Source organism: Amphiprion ocellaris, chromosome 19 (genome assembly GCF_022539595.1).
Source record: "Amphiprion ocellaris isolate individual 3 ecotype Okinawa chromosome 19, ASM2253959v1, whole genome shotgun sequence".
Lineage (NCBI taxonomy): Eukaryota > Metazoa > Chordata > Actinopteri > Pomacentridae > Amphiprion > Amphiprion ocellaris.
In genome coordinates, this window is record NC_072784.1 from 9899616 (window position 1) to 9922569 (window position 22954).

Here is a 22954-nt window from a genome sequence, read left to right on the forward strand (position 1 = left end):
CTGCAGTTCCACTGGTCACGCTGCCTGTGTGTTCTGCTCAAACATCCCTGCCAAGCCTTTGGAGTATCCTGCCGTGTCCTGTCCCTGGTTGAGCCACGCTCTCCTCCCAAGAATGGACCAGCTCCCACCTGGCCCAACGCCGAGCCACCATGCCACTCTCTGCCGCCAGCTTCCTCCGTCCAGCAGTGACGTCTCTGGATCTCTGCTCCCCAGGAGCCAGCCACCCCCTCCTCCAGCCTGTAGTGAGTTTAGTTCAGTTTCTCCCTCACCCTCTTTAATTACTCTTGGCGATTCCCTATTTCTAGCTTTAGTTCTAGTTGGCTTCCATTCCCTGAATTCTATTATTCCTGTACCGGTCTCTGTCGGGCTGTGTACTCTCTGCTTGGGTTCTAATCCACGCCACAACACCTATGGTCATGAGCTCTGGGTAGTGACTGAAAGAATGAGATTGCAGGTACAAGTGGTTAAAGTATGCTTCCTCCATAGGGTGGCTGGGTTCAGCCATTTAGTGTGGGACTACAGGAAGGTTAATTTCCTGCTGATCACTGCAGAGTTCACCTGCTGATCTAAACTGCCTCAATATCGATTGAAAAATCAGACGAAAAGGAACAGTTCCAAGTGCAAAAAATGACAGCCCTGTTTCAATCTTTCCATAATCCTGTTTGAACACCAAAGTTGTTTGAAAGATTCTCTGTGTGAGAAATCAGAGCTGCTCCATCAGTGATGTTCTGATCTGCCTTCATGTGACATAAAGGAATATATTTAAGCTAACATAAACAATTTAAACAAAACTCAGTAGTTGTTTAAGCTAGTTGTAGTGATTTTAAGCTGAAATCAACAGTTTTTTAAAAGCAAATATCAGTTTTATCAATCTTAAACTAATATCAGCTGTTTAAACTTGAATCAACAGCAGGTCAACACCTATTTAAGGTAACAGTGGTTTAAGCTGATATCAGCAATTAAAGCAATTATGAAACAGCACACATGCAGGTAAACTGACGACAGACACAGTAAGTTTTTATTTGGACTCTCTTTTTATTGTCAGGTCAGATTCTCTGAACATGAGAAACCAGAGAAAAGATTCTGATTGACTGTCAACGTCCACAGACGCTTAGCTCGTGAAGGAGGAAGACGAAGTGGAGGAGGAAGTGGAAACCACCTTTCCATCAACCACCTCCTGCACCACTGTCACCACACGCTTGGTTGAGGTGCTCGACGAAGAAGTGCTGGTGACACTGTGAACCAATCAGAAGATAGAACAGCTTAGTTTCTGAGACACCTGTTAGCTTCAGTTTTAGCCATTACACCTGCGCTACAGTCTCACCTGCTGATTTTTAGCAATTGTGAAGGCAACCATCAGCAGCTTTTTAAGCTAATTTCAGCAGCTGTTTAAGCTAGTATCAGTAGCTGTCTAAACTAGTGTCAACAATTGTTTAGGCTAACATCCACAACTGTTTAAGCTAACATTGGCTGCTGTTTTGGCTAATATCAGCAGCTGTCTAAACTAGTATCAATAATTGTTTAGGCTAATATCAACAGCTGTTTAAGCTAATATCTGCAGCTGTCTAAACTAGTATCAACAATTGTTTAGGCTAACATCAACAGCTGTTTAAGCTAACAATAGCTGCTGTTTTAGCTAATGTCAGCAGCTGTTTAAGCTAACATTAGCTGCTCTTTTAGCTAATGTCAGCAGCTGTTTAAGCTAATATCAGCAGCTGTCTAAGCTAGTATCAACAGTTGTTTAGACTAACATCAACAGCTGTTTAAGCTAACATTAGCTGCTCTTTTAGCTAATGTCAGCAGCTGTTTAAGCTAATATCCACAACTATTTAAGATAAGGTATTATAAACTGTTTAAGCTGTTTTAGCTCGAGGAGAGCACGGTGCAGGTGATTCCGTTGGACCAGTCAGAAAACAGAACAGCTGAGCCTCACCTCTCTCCATCCAGCAGCCTCCTGTACTCTGCGATCTCCATCTCCAGCCTGGTCTTGATGTCCAGCAGCATCTTGTACTCCTGTCCCTGCCTCTCCAGGTCAGCCCTCAGCTGCACCAGTTGCTCCTCCAAGGACGACACCTGGAAGCCGAGCACAGAAACATTCACAGGTGAGATCAGGTGAAAAGGCTCCACTGGTTTGTTACCTGAAACAAACAGGAAGTCAATGTTTCACCTGCATCTGGTATCCAGACAGCTGCATGGCGTAGCGGCTCTGTGTCTCAGCCAGTGTCCCCTCCAGCGTCGCTTTCTGCACAGCAAAGAATAAAATCAGTTTTCAAACACTGTTCATACCTGAAGATCACAGGTGTTTAACGGTCATGTGACCCTCACCATACTCAGCAAGGACTGTAGCTCGATCTCCAGAGACTGTAGTGTACGTTTGACCTCTGTGACTTCTGAGCGGGACGTCTGCAGGACGGTGGTCTGAGTCAACACCTCTTTGTTCAGAGCTTCCGTCTGCAGGAAAATCACACCTGTTCAGTCCACATGCAAACACTCAGGTGAGCTGTGTGTCAGCGGTAAGATGTCGCAGTGGTACCTTTGTCTGGAACCAGCTCTCCAGCTCCTTCTGGTTCTTGGCGGCAACGGCCTCGTAGTGTTCTCTGATCTCGGCCATGACCTTGGAGAGGTCCTCCTGAGGAGTAGCGTCCACCTCCACATGGACCTGACCGCTCATCTGGGAGCGCATGGCCAGCAGCTCCTACAACCCACAACCAGCGTCAGACCAACATGTATATGGGTAGCTAACCGTTGCTCAAGTCCGAGGCGAAATCTAATGATCATTTTCATCAATTAGATTTTCCAGAGTTCAGTGAGACTTTATGTTTTGTCTAAAACCAAAACGATCGAGTTTACTGATAGAAAAAGACAGCTGTTATTTAAGATATTGTCAACATTCAGGCTAAAAAGTTATTTAAGCTAATATCAACAACTGTTTAAGCTAATATCAGCCGCTCTTTAAGTTAATATGAACCAATGTCTAAACTGATATCAAAAGTTTTGGCTAATAGCATGTATTTAAGCTAATATCAGCAGTTGTTTAAGTTAGCATCAACAGCTGTTTAAGGTAATGCTAATATAAAGCCAATATAAACAGTTATCTAAGCTAATAACTGGTTAAGCTAGCAGGTGTTTATGCAAACTGTATTACTATTACTAACTATATTACCTTAATTATTGATGAATTATCATTACTTATTATTAATTAAATACTAACTAATCATCTAAATAGATGCAGTTCTGTGTGCAGACGTTCGTTGATATTTTTTAGTTTCAGTCTAAGTTTAGACATCCAGGGATACTGTGGACACAGTTATTGATTGAGAATACAAACTGAGTAACAGCTGAATGTTTTTTGGGGGGTGTCACCTGCAGATATAATCCATAAATCAATCCATCAAACATTTGCATTGATTGTTTTGAGGCGCACTCACCTCCTCGTGGTTCTTCTTGAGGAAGATCAGCTCCTCCCTCAGGCCTTCGATCTGCATCTCCAGGTCAGTTCTGGCAAGAGTCAGCTCGTCCAGAACCCTCCTGAGCCCGGCGATGTCGGCCTCCACCGACTGACGCATGGCCAGTTCATTCTCGTACCTGCAGGGGGCGACGGAGGCAGGACAGATGTGGACTCATGTTTAATCAGGTTTTTGAAGCATTTAATCAGGTTTATGTAGGCTTTAATGAGATTAATGTGGGATGTAATAAGGTTTATGTAAGGTTTAATCAGGTTTATGTAAGGTTTAATCGGGTTTATGTAAGATTTAATCAGGTTAATGTAGGGTTTAATGAGATTCATGTAGGGTTTAATCAGATTTATCTAAGGTTTAATCAGGTTAATGTAGGGCTTAATCAGGTTAATGTAAGGTTTATTCGGGTTTATGTAAGATTTATTCAGGTTAATGCAAGGTTTGATCAGGTTTATGTAAAGTTTAATCGGGTTAATGGTCGGTTTAATGAGATTAATAGGGTTTGATCAGGTTTATGTAAAGTTTAATCAGTTCATGTAGGGTTTAATTGGGTTTATGTAGGATTTAATCAAGTTAATGTAGGGTTTGATGAGGTTAATGAAGGGTTTACTTAATGTACGAATTTACTTAAGACTTGACTCCTCCTCCTGCTACCGTAACTCCAGCCCTGCTACTGTTGCTCCTCCTCCCTTTGCCACTGTAAGCCCACCCATGTTTCTATGATCCCACCTCCTCCTGTCTGTGTTTCTGGACTCACTTGGTTCTGAAGTCGTCGGCAGCCAGGCGGGCGTTATCAATGCTCAGATGGACGGATCCGTTCAGCCTGATAGCAGCCTGAATCTGGAGAAACAGGAAGATGGTCGACTCAGAGTGCTGATACTCTAAAGTACTTCATGTTACTCATACTGTTGCTGCGATACTTTCATATATTATCAATCAGAAGAACTCTATTAATCCTTATACTCCAGTATTTAAACTCAGGGCAGAAGTTTTACTTGTACTGATAAGTGTATTTTTCAAAAATGCAGAAATCTATTTTAAAAAATTCCCAAAAAAGGTTAGTTTAAAAAAAAAACATTTCCAACTCATCAATTATCATTTTAAATAACGTTTTTTCCTGTGATTGTATTAGAAATTATCTGTAATTTATCAAAAAAGTGAAAATGTGCAAATCCAAAATTAGCTAAAATTATTTTTTTTACAGTGTAGCATCAGTTTTTGCACATTAAATCGATGATGCATTTTCTCTTGCATTGCACGTTTTATTTTCTGTTTGTAAAATTATTAAAGATGATTATCTGAATTTTACTGCTTGTCAGGAAACTGATCAGTCAGTCAATTAATTCAAAGAACTTCAGGGAAAGGCAGCTGCACTTCTGGGTTTTACAAAATTTAGAAACATTTTTGGTCAAATTTTTAGACAGTTTGAACAGTCTTACAATTGATTTAGGCAAAGTTTTGAGAATTTCTGGACAAATTTTGAGTCAATATGTATAATCTTTACATAATTTTGAAGATGCTTTTGCCATTTAATTGTTTTTAATCATTCTGGACAAATTTTGAAACATTTTGGACAGGTATCGAGTCCATTTGGACAAATTTTTGGATGATGTGTAAAATCTTTGCATCAATTTGGGTACGTTTTTGCAGATGCAGCTGCACTTTACTGAATCTCTTTGGATAAATGAACAGATTAATCCGTTTCCTGAGTGCTGGAACCTACAGAATCTACAGAAACCGACAGAAGTGGTGATTGGACGCAGGGTGAGGAGGTTTTTACCTTTGCGGTGAGGTCTCCGATGGTGACGAAGAAGGCGGAGTAGTCGCGGGTGGAGGGTCCCACTTTGCTCTCCAAGTACTGCCGGATCTTCAGCTCCAGCTCGGCGTTGGCCTTCTCCAGCGAGCGCACCTTGCCCAGGTAGGTGGACAGACGGTCATTCAGGTTCTGCATGGTGAACTTCTCGTTGCCGATCAGGCTGCTGTCGCTGCCGGACACGCTGTAGCTCATGGAGGACGAGTAGCCGCCACCAGCACCACCACCACCCATGCCGAAGCCTCCACCCATGGAGCCAGAGGAGATGCGAACACCACCTCCAGCGCCGCCGTACACGCTGCCGGCCTTCATCATGGACAGCCGGGAGCTGCCGCCGCTGCTGCCGCTCATGGAGCCGCTGGAGCTCATGGTGGTCCTGACGGAGCGTGTGGTCATCATGGTGGATGCTGCTGCTGTGGAGTTGACACAGAGGAGAGTGAGGAGCTCAGAAACTGGCTTCCTTTTAAAGCCAGAGAGCCGCCCATCATTCAGCGGTGACCTGCCAGGTATGCAGGCGTGGCGGGGATGGTCAGAGAAATATGCAAGCTTCTCACTCACTGATGGAGGCTTTGTTTCAGTGCCAGAGGATAAGGACCTTTACACGACGAGCAGGTTATATAAGCTGCAAAACCTGCGATACCTGAAGGCTTTTTCTGCAGGGAAAGTTTTAAGATAAGATAAGATAAGATAAAGTTCTTTATTTCTCCCCACTCCAGGGGAAATTTACATTGTTACAGCAGCTTTATTTACAATATATACAAGGGTGAAAAATTTTTTTAACAGAAAAAATAAAAATAAAGTTTAAAAGTTTCAAATAAAGCCTTGCAAACCTCAGCTAACTCCTGAGGAATGAGCCTGGGTGTGTAAATGTCACCGAACGCAGGGATGTCTTATCAAATTCCACATCATTTGCATTTAAAATACGTTTAGTCTGCTACTTCTGTCATGCACATGGGAAAGTTTCAAGTTGTCAAATAAAAACAGTATTGTCCAGGATAACTGAAAGGTGTTTCTAATGACAAAAGGATGTTCAAATTGAATCTACCATTTTTCAAACCGATTCAAAATTAGTTTAAAGCCATTCAGCATTGTCAAATGACAAAAATATGCCTAAAATTAAATTAAAAGTTTTAAAAAACCACTCAAAAGTTGTCCAAAACAGCTCAACATTTGTCCACTCCAAAATTTTGACAAAAGTATCTTCTAAATCTAAAATTCAGAATTCCATCAAAACCATTCAAAATTGGGATAAAAACATGTTGAGAAGTGACAAAAACATTATCCAAAATGGTTCAAAGACTTTTCACACTGAGTCAAAATTTGTCCACAATGACAAAATGACAAAAACTTTCAAAAGTGACTAAGATTTTTCCGAGTGACTCAAATTTTCTATGTTTTGTGTCGGAATGCGAGGAAACTCCCACAGTTGTGAAATATATTTTCATGCATTTGCTTTCGCATGGCTGCATATGAAAACATTAAAAGATGTTTCAAAAAGAGCAGCACCAAAATACAGAGCTGAAGACGAGGAATTTGCAGCAGAAAGTTTTCACTGCTGAGACAGAAGCAGGTTTGAGTCGAGTCGGTCCCTGGTGTTCTTTGTCTTTTTTTAATCTTGTGCATTTGTTGGACAAACAATGGAGCTCTAAGGTTCGATAAAGTCAGTTTGACCAGGTTTTTTATCTGTGTGGCTCGACTGATGAAGTGGCCAAACTCTGCGTCTAATACAGAATAACCTTCACTGTGCTTTGTGTTAATATCTTATCGGATGGTGATTTATTACTCCTCCAGTTATCAGTTCAGCTCAGAGCTGCTCCACGTACAAAACATATTTCATTATTTATAACAGCTTTCATTTGCTGCATTTTCTGATTTGTCTTGTAACATCGTCTTTTTTAAAAATCTTTGATCCTTCCTAAAAAATTTTAAAATTTATAGGTCCAAAAACTGTGTTGTTGTCCTAGTTTAAATCATGATATCATGATACTGAAATAGTACCACTGAAGAAGCATTTTACTGCGTTAAAACAACACACAGACTTGTTGATATTGGAGAGATAAAGTCATTGGGCACAGGTACACGATGTGAAACAAAACAGTGCATTCTGATAACAAGTGAAGTGACTCAGCAGATTTTGTTCAATTGTCTCTAAATTTTGCACTTTTCCAAAATGACTGGAAGATTTTTCAAATTGATTTAAAATGTGGCTGCACAGTGGAGTAGTGGTCAGCACTTTCACCTTGCAGCTAGAAGCTCCCCGGTTCATGTCCCGGCCTTCCTGGGATCTTTCTGCATGGAGTTTGCATGTTCTCCCTATGCATTCGTCATACGTCTTTTCCAAAAACACATGTGGACTGGCTGATTGAACTCCCATGACCCCCTCAGCAGCTCTGCAGGGTAAAGAGCTGATCCATTGTTACACAACCAGGATGGAATCTGTATCAGTCCTCTTGAATCTGAGGTCCAGCACTCGTTGGGAGCCTCCTTTCCAGCACCCTAGAGTAAATTTTCCCAGGGAGGCTGAGAAGTGGGACATCCCAATATTTGGAGTCCACCATCCGGTCCTCCTTTTTAATAACGGGAACCACCACCCCTGTCCAAAGCTCCACAGGTACAGTACCCAATGACCACACAACGTTGAAGAGTCGTGTCAACCAAGACAGTAGAACAATGTCCAGAACCTTTAGCATCTCGGGGTGAATATTATCATATAATACAGCCACTGAAGAGCTTCTTAACTACCTCAGCAACCTCTACTATGGAAATGGACCAAGATTCCCCCAAGTCCTCAGGCTTTCCTTCCTCAGCAGAGGACATATTGACCGGGTTAAGGAGTCTCTCAAAGTGCTCTTTCCACCGTCCAACAATGTCCCCAGATCGGGTCCTGAATGTACTCAGTCTTGGCAAAGTGCTGCCTCCCCTTCCTGAGGCATGGAATGTTGTCCGGAACTTTCACGAGGCCAGCTGAAAGTCCTTCTCCATAGCCTTACCAAACTCTTCTCACACCCAAGTTTTAGCTTTCGCAGCTGCCACAACTACAGCCCTCTTGGCCAACCGATACCCGTCTTCTGCTTCAGGAGACCCCCGAGCCAGCTAGGACTGAAAAGGCTCCTTTTTCAGCCTAACGGCTTCCTTCACAGCAGGTTTTTAGGTTGACAGGCAGCAGTGACCTTCTGACTACAGCTCCAAATAGCTGCTTCTGTAATGGAGGTTTTGGACATGGTTCACTCAGATTCCATCTCCCCAACCTGCCCCGGGATGGTGGAGAAACTCTTCTGGAGGTGGGAGTTAAAAACCCCACAGACAGGGTCCTCTGCCTGATGTTCCCAGGCCCTGGTTCTATTATTCCAGATGTCAAATTTTCTGAAATTCATGGAACTTGAATGGCTCTGCTGCTCAAAAAATTTGCTTTTTCCCCAGTTTTCTTAAATGTGACATCATGGTACTGGAATAGTGCATCACTGTGGGAAGATTTTACTGCGTTACAATAACACAAACTTGTTGAGCTCAGGGTGACAAAGTCATTAATCGCAGCTTCACGACATGAAATGCAAAAAGTGACTTAACAGATTTTGTACAATCATCTTTAAATTTTGTACTTATCCAAACTGTCTCAAAAGTTGTCTTAAAGTACAAACAGGAGCAAAACATTAAAAAAAACTAGTCCAAACTGACTACAATTGGCCCAAACAATTCAAATTGTCCAAGTCCACCCAGAATCTGTCTAAAACGCCAAGTTTGTTGAAAATGACTTGAAATTGGTCTAAAATTACCAAAGCATGTCTGATTCTATAAGTGGCCAAAATGACACAAAATTGCTCCAGTGGACTTCTCAAAATGTCTACAAACGTGTCCAAATGACATCTGTTTGAAATGTGTCCAAAAATGTTTCTATATCTTATAAAACTTGTTGCACAAACCAGCTGCTTCTGAACCGCTAATACAGTTATTCTGGTTCAGCTAATTATCTGTGTGGTTTATCTGAAAAACCCACAGCATTCTTTCAGCTGTCACTTTTGTGTCTGTGGTTGAAACTATCATAAATTGTCAGCAAATTAAATAGCATCTTCTGATATTTTAACACTTTATTGGTTGATAACACAGCTGTCAGCTCAGAAAATTGTTTAATTTTGTCTAAAAATGTGTATTAAGCAGTAAAACAGTAAAGCAGTAAAACAGTAAAATCCTCCTCGTTTGCAGTAAAAGTGATTCTGATTGATTTGTACTTTACCTGCAGTTTAGGATCAAAACACTTCCCATGAATGTTAGTTTCACTATTATTGTGCAGGACTTCTCACAAATATTTCAGGTTTCAGTAATAACAGGGCTGCAGGTGCCTCAGGACAGAAAGTTAGCCTTTAAGGGTCGACTCAGTGAAACCTGCTCATCCAGTACACCTGCTTTACTGCAGTTCTCTGGAAGAACGAACTTTTCTGACTGACAAACATTCGTGACACAATTAGAAGTTCTTTGGAACTTGATTTTGGAATGAAATGGCCCATCAGCTCAACAGACATTCACAGATTAAACATATTTCTGAGGCTGTTCAGCTGATATTTTTATACTTAAAATTATAAATTAATGCAGAACAAAGCATCTCCAGACTATTAAAGCTGTTTTGATTTTGTATTTTGGGACATTAAAGCTGCTGCAGCAGTAAGAACTGAACTGATGATGTGCAAAATGTTGATTTCAAAGCTTTGTTTCTAAATGTTCCACTGTCAACAATTTAGAACCAGAATGAACCTTTATTTGATCCGTCAGACGCGTTTCCTGCTGCATTCAGTGTTTGATCATATTAATCAATATGAAAATATAACTTCATATCAGGTCTGCTTCACTTATAGAAATTTACCTTATAAGATCACTTCTTAGATTTGCATTTTATTTTGTTTACATGTTCAGAAAACTCCAAAATCACCAGCTGAAGAACCTCTTTATTCAGAGGATGGTTCTACTTTAAGTGATTCTTTAAAGGTACTCCATGTTTGTTAAAATAACAACATGAAATCAGAAATAATTCGATTCTGTTTCTAATGTAAGGAGCCAAGAACTGCTGCAGTCTTGCTTTTTTTTTTTTTTTTTTTTGCTTAAACTTTAGTTCAGTATCAAGTCATGCTGTCAAAGTAACCAGCCAATAACTACTCAAAAAAGACTAAATGACAAAATTAAAAGTGACTGAAATTGTCCAAAATTACTCAGAAGTTGTGAGTTTACTCAGAACTGTCCAAATTGTCAAAAATCTGTTTAGAAATGAATACATTTTGGAAAAAAAGAGCTCTTGGTGGCAAAACTTGACTAGAATGACTCAAAAATTGTCTTAAAAAACCATCCAGAGTGGCACAAAAACTGCAAAAAAGTGACTTGAATCTCAATGACTTGAAATGTCATGAGATGTCCAGAATGACAAAAACCTGCCAGTATTGACTCAAAAGACTTTTTGAAATGAATTCACAAAAACTCCTCAACAGTGACTCAAAATGTTCTTGAAATGATCGAAATCATGTCTGGATTTCTAAAAAACAAATGTCCAAATAGATGAAAATGTGTCCCAAAACGTCTGTAAACGTGCACTAAGTGACCAAATTCACTCAGGATGACTCGGAATTAGTGAATTGGGGTTCTGATTTGGGTTTCTCCATCACTGTAAAGGACCACTTTTGTTTGTCTGTCTCTGCACTTTCCTGTTGTTCACTTGTTTGTTTAGTCAGGGTCCTGAACTAAAGGTGTAAACTTCTATTTTCCGTTGGTCGTTCTGTAAAAGCCTGCTCTCTGCCCTGCAGCTTGAAAAGTGTTATACAAGTAAAATAATAATTTGTGCTCCGAGCCGCTCCCTGTTTCTGCACCTTAGTACTATCAGGTGTTTGCTAACTGGATATCTAATCAGACTTCATTCTTTACAAGTCTTGTTTGCACACCTGAGGCCCTGTGACCTGCACTCCCCCTCACCCCCACTCATTCCTCAGTCACACCCAGACCTCGGCATCTCGTCTTTCATCATCGAGGCTCAGAGCCAATCACACCCCACAAAGATTCATTACCCATAAAACTGAGGTGGAACTGTGCGATCGCTCTGTTGCCACTAGTGAATGTGGTTGAACCCGTCTGTTCACCCAGAGACCTCAGACCCCAGTGATGGATAACTTCCACTGTGACAACACTCTAATCCGTCACTCAGCAGGGATCTGTGGCTTTGATCCGCCCTGCAGACTGGACCGGTTGGTTTGCAAACCTGAACCCGGTTCAGAACTCGCTTCGTGCCAGAACAATGGTTTGCGAAACCCTGCAGGTGTGCAGCAGGTGCACGACTACATTTGGTTCTGAAATCAAGCGCCATGTGAGGATACAGACACTCTCAGTAACTAGAACACATTTATTAAAGCCAGAAAAAACAATACAACACTCTCTGGTAATTCTTAAGTTGAATCAGTCTTCACGCTCATGACAACCAGTCACACAGACACCCTTTAATTAATTTTGTTTAAGGTTTCAACTGTCTCAAATGTGCAACAGTGCAGCTCATTGTTTAACTACTTGAGCTACCATTATTTCAACAGTAGCCACTAATGTTAGCGTGCATAACAGTACACAGACAAGAAAACCGACTGTTAGCTGCTCGAGCTAACATTATTTCAACAATAAAAGTTGATGTTAACATGTACAACAGTCAACAGACAAGAGAGGCCGCTGTTAGCTACTTGAGCTAACATAAGCTTCACCAACAGAGGAGACCACCAATGTTAACTTTTTTGAGCTAGTCTTTACTTTAGTCTACTAGTTGAGGCAAAATTATTATCTGATAAATTAATGAGAAAAAAACCAATATTATTACTATTATTACTATTACTAAATGGATTTTATTTGAGGTTTCTACTATCTGAAACAGTATTTCAACAGTAGCCATTAATGTTAGCATGAATAACAGTAAACAGACAAAAAAAACCTGTTAACTGCTTGAGCTGTATGAGCAGCTTTTAGCTCAAGCTAAAAGGCTAATATTAACAGCTGAAACAAGCATCACTTTTTGGACTAATGAAATAAGCTGCTGTTAGCTGTTTGAGTTAATGCTATGACATATGGAGACACTGCAGTAGCATCAAACTGTTTACACTGTTATTAGTTTCTCAGAGTCACAGGATAGCCTGAAGCTAGCTGCTAGATGACAAGAGGCCACTGTTAGCTACCGGAGCTAACATAAGCTTCACCAACAGGGGAGACAGGTGCAACAGGTGCATGTCTACATTTTATTCTAAACTCAAACACAACCTGAGGGCACTTTCAGCAACGACTAGTCATTTTCATAATAATGGAAAGTACATTCCAGCACTCTCTCTGGTATGTTTCTCATTAGCTGAGACCTCAGCAGCCTATAGTTTAACTCTGACATCAGAACCAGCTGTTAGCTACTTGAACTAACTTTATTTTAACAGTAGCAGTTAATGTTACCATGTATAACAGTAAACAGACAAGAAAGCCACTGTCAGCTGCTTGAGCTGTTTAAACAGCGTTTAGCTAAAGTTAAAACCTTTTATCAGCAATTGAAACTAGCATTACTTTCTTGGACTGATGGCACAAGCTGCTGTTAGCTGTCTGAGCTAATGTCACAGTATGTGGGGTCATTGCAGAAGCTAATATTAGTCGATATTAGTCCACAGATTGAGCTGTTAGTTTTCCAGATTCGCATACTAGTCTAAAGCTAGGTGCTTAAAGACAATAAAAGAAACTGTTTACTGTTTGAGCTAATATGTACTTTATCAACAGAGGAGAAGCTCATATTTTTGAGGTAGCAGTTTAAGATAGCTATTTCAGTGTCTCATTGGTTAACAGAAAAAGGTTAATTTTAGCTTCTGAAGCTTACATTTGTTTGATTGACAGGTTAGGCCAGGGGTTAGCAACCTTAAACACTCAAAGAGCCTTTTGGACCCGTTTGCCACAGAAAAGAAAGCACCAGGAGCCACAAAACTCTTTTGACATTTAAAATGAATGTAACAGTACATATATCATTTTGTCTTTATGCTACGTATTAAGAAACTACAGTGTGTTGCATTTATGAAATCAATGAACTGAACAGAGAAAATGAAATTACATTAACCCTAGCCCTATGAATATATGCAAAATGATTGGCAAATAAAATATTTATTCAGGTCAGGACTTTAACTCATTTATTTCGATTAATTACAGAAAAATAATGTGTTAAAAAAATAATACATTTAATCACACCTTTCTTAGTTCCCTAATTTCTGGCACACCGGTAACACTGATGCACACTCCAGCCCAGTAGGGGGCGGTATTGAACCTAAATTCTGTTTGCCAGCAGTGAAGAAGACACACAGGACGCACTGTAGTGAATCAGCGTACAAGAAAGTTTGGTGAACAGTGAAGGAAGACGAGACCGCATTGAGCTTGCTGGGCGGAAAGTTTTCTTTAAAAAAAAACGTCCCAATGGCAGCTTGGACAGAAACGTGGTTGTCTGTGGTGATCGAAGAGTTTTCTGATCACCGCCGATGGTATCACCTCAATGTAAAACATGTTGCTGTTAACATCAGAGCTAACGTTAGCTACGACAATCCCGGTACCAGCAAACGGTGTAGCCAGACCATCATATACTGCTTTTCAAGACACTGAAAGCGTCTGAGTTTACAAAAAGTCTTAAAATGTTGAATATAATCGCTGTAATTGCATTTTGAATTTGCAGTAATCTGTGAATGTAGTAGACATAAAAAATGCAGATTAAATATAAATGAAACATGTTTTGTTGTTTAAGCTCACATATATGTCTGTTTATCGATTCAGTCGTCAACCAACATTTATTTGAATTGGTAAACTTTGCTTATTGTGTCAAATATTGTTATATGACAAAATGTGATTAATAACAATGAATTAATCACAACGCCTCTAATTAATTAGATTAATGTTTTTAATCACGTCCCACCACTAATATTTATCTTACTTGGCTGATGTGATTTTTGCTCCTGAACCTCAACACACAGTGTCTTCACATCAGGGCTGTAAGCTGTCGACTGTAGGGCTGGTCCGAATAGCAATTTCTGGGCTCCGGATATTTGGGCCCAATTAATGACGACTATCCGAGTATTTGGACCCCAAAATTAATATTCGGATACCACCACAACGACCGAATATTTGGATATTCGGGTCCAGCCCTGGTCGTCTGTGAGGTGTGAGTGATGTTTGTTTTTAAGGTAGTTCATGTTGGATAAGACCTGCTCACATGTGGATGCAAAGATCCACAGGACTCCAAATGAATACTGGCGTGTGGGTGGATGCCGCACATTAACGGTTGTAAACATATTTTGACAGATGAAAAAATTGAACACGTTTTATTTTGTTGTTAGAAGATCACCATAATCTTAAAATGTAGAATTACATTTTTAAAACTAACAAACAAAAATAAAATAAATTTGAATTAAATACTCATTTATTTTTCAAAGCCAGAGGGAACCGCAACAGACGGATGAAAGAGCTAAGTGCGGCTCTGGAGCTGCAGGTAACCGACCCCTGGGTTAGGCTAAAGCGAGTTGCAAGATGGGGCAGTGGTGACGCAATGGTTAAGTCTCTGGACTACTGATCAGAAGGTCAGAGGTTCAAGCCCCGATGTGGCCACTGTTGAGCCCTTGAGCAAGGCCCTTAACCCTTCCTGCTCCAGGAGCGCTGTACCGTGGCTGACCCGTCGCTCTGACTCCCCCCAATGGGGAGATATGTGAAAATTTCCCCTCGTGGGATTAATAAGGGATAATAAAAAAAAATAATAAATGAAAAGAAAGGTGACTGTTAGCTGCTACAAATTACACTGCTTCACCAACAGATAAGAGGAGAGGCTAATGTTAACTGTTTGAGCTAGTATTAGTTTCACTTAGCTGTTTGATCTAAGTAAGTGTCTAATTAACTAATAAGAGAGGACTAACAGTGGCTGCTGAAACCAGGATTATTTTCAGAAAGGGTAAGCTACTGTTTGCTGTTAATATCATACCACAGAGATTCAGTGAAGAAGATATGAGCTTCAGTTCGCTTTTTGAGCTACAATTAGTGTCTCACTACCTAAAGTGAAAAGATGAACTTTAGTTGCTGAAACTAACATTTGTTTCTTGGACTGATGGCATGAGCTATTGTTTGCCATTTGAGAAGCTAGTGTTAACTTTTTGATCTTGTCATGGTTCAATTTAGCTATCTGACAAAAAATGAGTGTCTCAAAAGTTAATGAGAATCAAGTGAGAAAAGTCAAATAGTTGAAACTAATACTTGTTGTTTGGACTGATAGGATAAGCCATTGTTAACTGTTTGAGCTAATGTGATAACATGTGGATTGATTGAAAAAACTAATATGATCTCATTTCAGCCCACAGGACATTGAAGGTTCCGCTCAGTTCTTTATATGCAAATCCTGATGGTGTGACACATAAGATAAACTAGAAAAATTTGGCTGCTGTTTAGTGTTACCTAACCCCAGATGCTAATTAGCTCACACTGTGAGGTGAACCGATTTTTAGCAAAACATGACCATGTTAATATGCAAATAAAAAATGTGTGCTTAACCACAACATCAACCAGAGCAAATCTGGTTTTTAGGAGCTGGCAAACCAGCAGTATTTTTATTTTCATATCTTTACAGGTGGCTAAACTTTTGAAATGCTGATAGCATCGCAGCTGTCACGGTTTTATGTTTTTAATTACAGATGTGAAACTTAAACCAGTTTTTAACCCTCAGGACTGTTGGATCGACTCCAGCTTCAAATGTCAGAGATGTTAAAGGTCTGGCTCAGGGCCAAAAAATAAATAAAGCAATGAAAAGGACTCAGATGTGAAGACAGAGCCAGCAGTCACTGACAAACAGCACAAAGGTACCTGTACTAGTCCAACCCAACAATACAATATAACGCTGAGGTACAAACAGACAGGTTCATGACAAAACACAACATAGACATCAAAATGGATCTGCAAAAGCATCAAGCAACAAAGTTAAAAAAGTAAGAACACTAAGAACAACACCAAGCCCTAAAAGATGATATTTCCATAGTATTTCAGAGACGTTTGAAGTCCTCCAGGGGAATCAGGTTGGACAGCTTCAGACTCTGCTGTAGTGAGTTCCAGGTTGAGGGAGGAGAGTAAGAACAATCTATTTTGCTGAGCTCTGTGCAGACTGAGGGGACAGTGAAAGTAATGAAGTCCTGGAAACGTAGACTACGGCCGAACTTTTACGTGACATGAAGGAGGATAAATATGTTGGCAGTAGACCAAGGATGGATTTGTAAATGAAATGACACCAGTGGAAAAGTCTGTGCATGGACAGTGATGACCAGTTAACCAAAGACTACAAAGTGCAGTGGTATGTGAGAGGTTTACAGCCTGTTAGAAATCTAAGTGATCCATGATAAACACCATCCAACAGTTGAGTGGGTTGAGGCATTCATGCAAACAATATCTCCATAATCAAGTACAGGCAAGAAGATGACAACATCAAACCGTTTCCTGGCATTAAAAGAAAAACAGAATTTATAATAATAATAATAATGCATTTTATTTTTAAGTGTCTTTCTTGACACCCAAGGACACTTTACAAAGAAAAACTAAAAGAAAGATTAGTATCATCAATCAGTAACCAGTCCCTCCAGGATTTTGAGACTGTTGTGATCTAAAATGCCAGAATTAACGACAGCTTTTCTAAAAAATTGCGATGTAAGTTGCGATGTTTTGAGCATATTTGCTGCGATGAAATTGCAGTGAAAATAGTGCTAACAGAGGATGCAGAGCAGGTGGATCAATTTCTAACTTTAAATCATCAACAACACTCTCAACACAAACATTCTCTGGTCATCTCTTGTGTCTCACCTGCTGGTTGTTTGCAGTCTGAGCTCTAATTTGAAGCATCAGTGACAAAAAAAATATTTTACTTGTATTATTTTGACATTTTTTTTTCTAATTTTATGACACAATGCTGAAATAAAACGTGTTTTAATAAAATATGGTCAGAGAAAAATATTTTCTAGTGATTCAGTTTATAATTAAAAATCAACAGAGACACAGAGTTGATGTCAGACTTTTTATTTCTACTCAGACAGACTCAGTTTACTGGTTGTGGTTCAGTTTACTGGTGCTAGTCACCTAGTCAGGGGTGGACTGGGGCAAAAAATCAGCCCTGGCATTTTTGGCTCAGACCAGCCCACAGCATTATTGGCTGACTGAATGAAGCGCAGTGGGGTGGGGGGTATTTGCTACTCCTACCAAGATCTGCATCTGCATTCACTCTGTTTCTCCCTGTGTTCTTTCTCCGAGTGTCCCTGGTTCCAGAGCTGGATGTTTCAGATCTGTGGTTGTTCTCCCACCAACTGGTTTAGTCTCCATCATGTCCACTATGGGATGCTGCTGCTGACCTTCCTCCCACCCACTGCTTCCAGCTGCCTATTTCCACCAATCTACTCTGCATCGCCTTTACTATACTTGATATGCTCATGTACACACTGTTTGAATTTTACTACCAGCTATATATGTAGTATATTTAGTGCCAGAGCTGTACATCATAACAGTGAACTTTGAATCAATTTTAATGCTAGCTTGTATTTTGTATGTATCATCTATCTTATCATACATGTATCCAATTGTGTGTTATATGTTCCTTGTTCCCCACCATCCTCTTCTCCCGTCCCTCTCCCTCCCCCTCCATCTTCCCATTCCTCTACCTCTCTACCTCTTCTGTCCCTCTCAACCAGCCGGCCAGCAGACAGATGGGTCCCCCCACATTAGAGCCAGGTTCTGCTCAAGGTTTCTTCCTGTTAAAAGGTAGTGTTTTTCTTGCCATTGTCCCCCTGCTCTGGGGGTTCAGGCTTATGGGTTCCGTAAAGCGTCTTGAGACAATTTTACCTGTAATTGGCGCTATATAAATAAAATTGAATTGAACTGAATTAAACTGAACAAGAAATTGGAGATAACAAAGGTGTTCAAATATTTTTTTCTATGACTGTATTTTAGCTGCACCTCGCAGCAACATGACGGCGCCCCCCAGTGGACATGTTTTTGTAATACCTTTGAAAACTTTATTAATAATTCCAAACCAAAAGGTAATGATTCTTGTGGCCTTTATTTGAGAGCTTCAGCATTTAATCATTACTTTCAATGTTTTTGTTTTTTGTGAGTTTGATTTAATGTCATATGATATGAATTTATTCTGCATTTAACCACACGGTGTTTGAACCAGAATGAAAGTAATAAAATACAGAAACGGAAGGTGTAGGTTCATCAGAAGTGTTTTATTTGAGTTTTTCTGATGTTTCTCAGCTGATCTCGGTGGTTTCTGATGTCGTCTCTCCTTCTTCGGTGACCTCCTTGGTGACGATGACGACACGGCGAGTCGTGGTGGTCGACGACTGAGGAGCGCTGCTGGGAAAATCAAAGGTTAGCTTAAAGTTAGTTTAAAATGGTGTAACAGTGGATTTAATCAGAGTAAGAACACATCCTGCCATTTGTCTGCATGTTTTTGTCCTCACTTCTCTTTTATTCTACTAATTATTTAACATTTTCTGCTTTTTAAAGCGTCAGTCGGCTCACCTGAGCAGCTCCCCGTCCAGCAGCCTCCTGTACTCTGCGATCTCCATCTCCAGCCGGGTCTTGATGTCCAGCAGCATCTGGTACTCCTGTCCCTGCCTCTCCAGGTCGGCCCTCAGCTGCACCAGCTGCTCCTCCAGCATGGACACCTGGTTCTGGTAACCCGCCAGCATCATGGCGTACCGGCTCTGGGTGTCGGCGAGGGTTCCCTCCAGTGACGCTTTCTGATTGGAGGAAACAAATCAGATGCGATCAGATTCACAGAATCTGAGTCTAAATTGAAACCATCCAGTCAAACGTTAGAAACCCACCATGCTGAGCTGTGATTGGAGCTCGATCTCTAGGGCCTGTAGCGTGCGTTTGACCTCTGTGACCTCAGAGCGAGACGTTTGGAGGGACTCTGTGCTGGAGGCGACCTCCTTAGTCAGGGTCTCAGACTGCAGAAACAACAAAAACACAAAGCAAAGTGTGAGAAAACACAACTGAAAGGTTTAAAACAAGGTCTTAAAAAAATGAACTTGTATGCAAATGACACTTACTGTTATTTCACACTGAGATTATTCCATTGACTTAATATGAGTTATTGGATTTATGTCATTGATTGTAAAAACATACAAATATTTACATTTTGCCTCCTATACAACCAATTTACTTTGAATAAAAACAATTTTAAAAATAAGTAAAAGACAAAATGAATCAGAAATTTTAACATTTGTTTTACATTTGTTGTGTTTTATTCTGCTAAATTTTCAATTCAAAAGTGATAAATGATATAGTTCTATTTTTTTACGTTAATACGATTCATAAACAGTTTCTCTTGCTGCCACTAGGGGGTGCTAAAGACATTCGTGTTATCAGACAGGTGTTTCCTGAAGCCTCACCTTGTTCTGGAACCAGGCCTCCAGGTCTTTGCGGTTCTTGGCGGCGACGGTCTCGTAGTGTTCTCTGATTTCGCCCATGATGGCGGACAGGTCCTGCTGAGGAGCGGCGTCCACCTCCACGTTCACCTGACCGCTCATCTGGGCCCTCAGACCCAGCAGATCCTGCAGAACCACAAATTAATCAGCAGAATTATAAGAAGAACTTGACATTTTCTGGGGTTTTCTTGTCCTATAATTTTAAATCTAAATTCGTTGGTTGTGAGTCGAGCAAATTAAAAGGCACATTTTTGACTTTGGTTAAAATCATAATAATTGATAATCAATTTTTTACTGTGTTGTTTTTTGGTTTCAGCTGTGATTTTACTGTTATTTTACAGATTCCCTCTGTTTTTTTAAATTTCACGCAATATCTCGTAAAATTACAGGCAAAAACGTTGACTAAAAAAAAAACATCTAGATAATGTTTGCAAAAATCTGCATTTGTTCTTTTGCAATATGTAAAATTACACAGTTTTACTGGATGTAAATCCACAAAAAAATGCTATTTTACAGATATTTTCCGCTGACAAATGACAAATAACTTCTGAAACACTTATCTTACAGATTTTCTCTGTCTTGTTAAATTATAGATAATATCTTTTATAATCACAGAAAAAAGTCATTAATTTACATGTTAAATGTAAAATATAAATAATGTTGACACCAAAAATCTGCATTTTTCCAAATAGCCATTTTTTTCTTTCACAGGGTAAAATGATTTATTTTCAAAGTTTTTGAATGTTACAGTCGTTTCTTTAAAGTATTTTTTTCATCCACAATGTTTTCGTTTTAAGGAGACCTAATTTCTCTTTCAAATAACAAAAAATCTGTAAAACATCAGTATTTTTTGCTGATTTAAATATATCCAAACTGTGCAATTTTACATAGTTTTTGCCTGTAATGAAAATATATTTCTTGACATGGACATTATTTATAGTTTTGGATGTTTTGATGTACAGTCAACATTTAAATTAATATCTTTTTAATACCTTAAAGATTTTCTGTAATTTTATAAAACAGGGAAACTTGTAAAGTACCAGTGAATTGTTTAAAGGATGAAACCGTTAAAGTAAGATTTTTGTTCTCACCTCCTCGTGGTTCTTCTTCAGGTGGATCAGTTCCTCCTTCAGGCCTTCGATCTGCATCTCCAGGTCCGATCGGGCCAGAGTCAGTTCGTCCAGCAGCCTCCTGAGCCCAGCGATGTCGGCCTCCACCGACTGACGCATGGCCAGTTCATTCTCGTACCTGCAGGGGGCGACGGAGACATCGGTCACATGACACAGCAATGCTATCCAGATCATTTATACTTGTGGTTTTTAATTCTTTAAAGGTTGTCATTTACAGGACTAAAATGTTGGCGTACTTACTTGACCTTGAAGTCATCAGCAGCCAGCTTGGCGTTATCGATGCCCAGGTACAGACCTCCATTCACACGGGTGGCATCGAGGATCTGAGGACAGAATGTTCAGGCTTTAAACTGGAACAGTTTTAACAGCATGATTTCAGGTGGGTGACAGGCGTGGCTGCACCTGTATCCCTGTTCTGACCCTGTTTGATACGAGCTGCAAACCTGATTGAATAGAAGATTTAAAAAAATATGCAAATTGAAGTCAAATGTCCGTCATTGTATCGGCAGTTTGATCATGTAAAGCAGAGCTGCAGTGTTCAGGGTGTGGCTGCACCTGTGTTCCACCTGCTGCAGGAGTCAAGCTTTCAGCATCTTTTCACTGCTCAGTCTTTACAATATAATTCTGCAGACGCTTTTATCCAAAGCGATGTATATCTGAGAGTGGCTACCGGGTTCTGCTGAAGGTTTCTTCCTGTTAAAAGTGTGTTTTTCTTGCCACTGTCGCCTTAGGGCTTGCTCTGGGGGTTCAGGCATTTGGGTTCTGTAAAGTGTCTTGAGACAATTTGACCTGTAATCGACGTTATATAAATAAAATTGAATTGAATAAGGTAGGTAGGTAGGCGGGGCAGCACTAACGACCTTGCCTAAGGGTCCTAACTGGACAACTATGCCTTGATCGGGATTGAAACCATCAATCTCCTGATCCATCCAGCTGCAGAAGTCTTTACACAGAACCAGAACCTGTACTCACCTGGTCCTGCAGTCCGCTGATCACAGCCATGTACGCCGAGCAGTCGTGGCCTTCGGGTTTGGTCTTGCTCTCCAGGAACTGCCGGATCTTCAGCTCCAGGTCGGCGTTGGCGGTCTCCAACTTGCGAACCTTGTCCAGGTAGGAGGCCAGGCGGTCGTTCAGGTTCTGCATGGTGGCCTTCTTGTTGTCGTTGATGTCGGGGATGGCGTCGGCCAGGTCGAAGCCTCCGCCGCCGGACATGCCTGACCCGGAGAAGCCTGCTCCAGAGTAGCCTGACCCGGAGACGCCTGAGCTGTTGATGGAGGAGAAGCTTCTGGGAGCCACTGAGCTGGAGATCCGGACCCCTTGGCCTCCAGCGCCGGCGTGGACGCTGAGGGCCCGTCGGCTGGAGATACGGCTGCTGTACATGGACATGGTGGAGGAGTCTGCTGCTCTGGAGGGGGAGAGTGCAGGAGAGGCTGGACTCGGGAGCTTTTATGCCTCCTGGAAGTGGGGAGGGGTTCAGGAGTTGCCTCGGGGCAGGACGACCAGCTGCCACAAGTCACGGAAGGAATTTAAAGTGCACACCTGTGGTACCTGTGGGAGTCTAAGAATGTCTTTGAGGTGACGCAGCCGGTGCCTTCTTTCGTCGGCCTCTCATCTGGAACCTTCTCTGTCGCAGTTGGATTCCTGTCTTGTGGCGACATGTCTGTCTGTCGGTTGTTTCTGGCCCTGAAGGCTCAGCTTCGCCCCCCTGCTCACTTATTGTGCAACCAAACAATGAGCTGCTTCATTCAGCTGCTGTTTGCTCTGACCAAACACTGATACTCATCCGTTTGTTGTAGGACTGGTTTACTCAGCTCAGCTCAGGTGTTCATTCAGGTGGATAAATACAGCTAAAGTTTTCCTTTCAACCTTAATGTACAGTACAGATAACAAATATTCTCCCCCTTTAGAAGTTTTCTTTTCAACATTGAATCACAATCAACTGAATCTGGCTTGAGTTACTAGAATTTACAAAAAAGACCCTTTCATGCCAACGTGACAACAGATTTCTACAAAGTAATGTCAATTAATTAAAAATATACGATGTAAAATAATCGATTTCATCAGTAGTTTCCTCCTTTCAGT

General features: G+C 40.8%; 1 protein-coding gene and 1 long non-coding RNA gene across 5 annotated transcripts in view; one reads left to right on the top strand and one right to left on the bottom strand.

Annotated features, from left to right (window-relative positions):
* The window catches only part of LOC111584892 (uncharacterized), a 28112-nt gene extending 10030 nt beyond the window's left edge, over window positions 1-18082 (top strand). For 2 of the 3 annotated variants that reach the window (XR_008599782.1, XR_008599781.1), the window contains exon 5: window positions 7-5440. This is a non-coding gene — a long non-coding RNA (uncharacterized LOC111584892). Of the gene's footprint in view, window positions 1-6; window positions 17738-17993 lie in introns of those variants that run through there. The other variant, XR_002747753.3, reaches the window with a different exon arrangement.
* Window positions 18083-18511: 429 nt separating this feature from the next.
* Window positions 18512-22302, bottom strand: LOC111584889 (keratin, type I cytoskeletal 13-like). 2 transcript variants are annotated; one of them, XM_023294225.3, is made up of 7 exons: window positions 21845-22302; window positions 21113-21195; window positions 20834-20990; window positions 19707-19868; window positions 19137-19262; window positions 18829-19049; window positions 18512-18660 (listed from the first exon to the last, which is right to left on the bottom strand). In XM_023294225.3, the coding sequence occupies exons 1-7, from the start codon at window positions 22256-22258 to the stop codon at window positions 18555-18557; spliced, it is 1269 nt and encodes a 422-aa protein (XP_023149993.2). In that variant the 5' UTR covers window positions 22259-22302; the 3' UTR covers window positions 18512-18554. The 2 variants fall into 2 exon arrangements, with proteins under 2 accessions (XP_023149993.2, XP_023149994.2); XM_023294226.3 differs by having other exon boundaries at window positions 18512-18657; window positions 21845-22301.
* Between the last annotated feature and the right edge of the window lie 652 nt (window positions 22303-22954).

Excerpts from the sequence above, each read along its gene's own strand:
- LOC111584889 (XM_023294225.3), bottom strand. The coding sequence starts at position 22,258 with ATGTCCATGTACAGCAGCCGTATCTCCAGCCGACGGGCCCTCAGCGTC. Across the intron at positions 19,050-19,136 it reads TCCAATCACAGCTCAGCATG|AAAGCGTCACTGGAGGGAAC; the intron begins GTGGGTTTCTAA and ends TCCTCCAATCAG. Across the intron at positions 18,661-18,828 it reads CTGGACGGGGAGCTGCTCAG|CAGCGCTCCTCAGTCGTCGA; the intron begins GTGAGCCGACTG and ends TGATTTTCCCAG.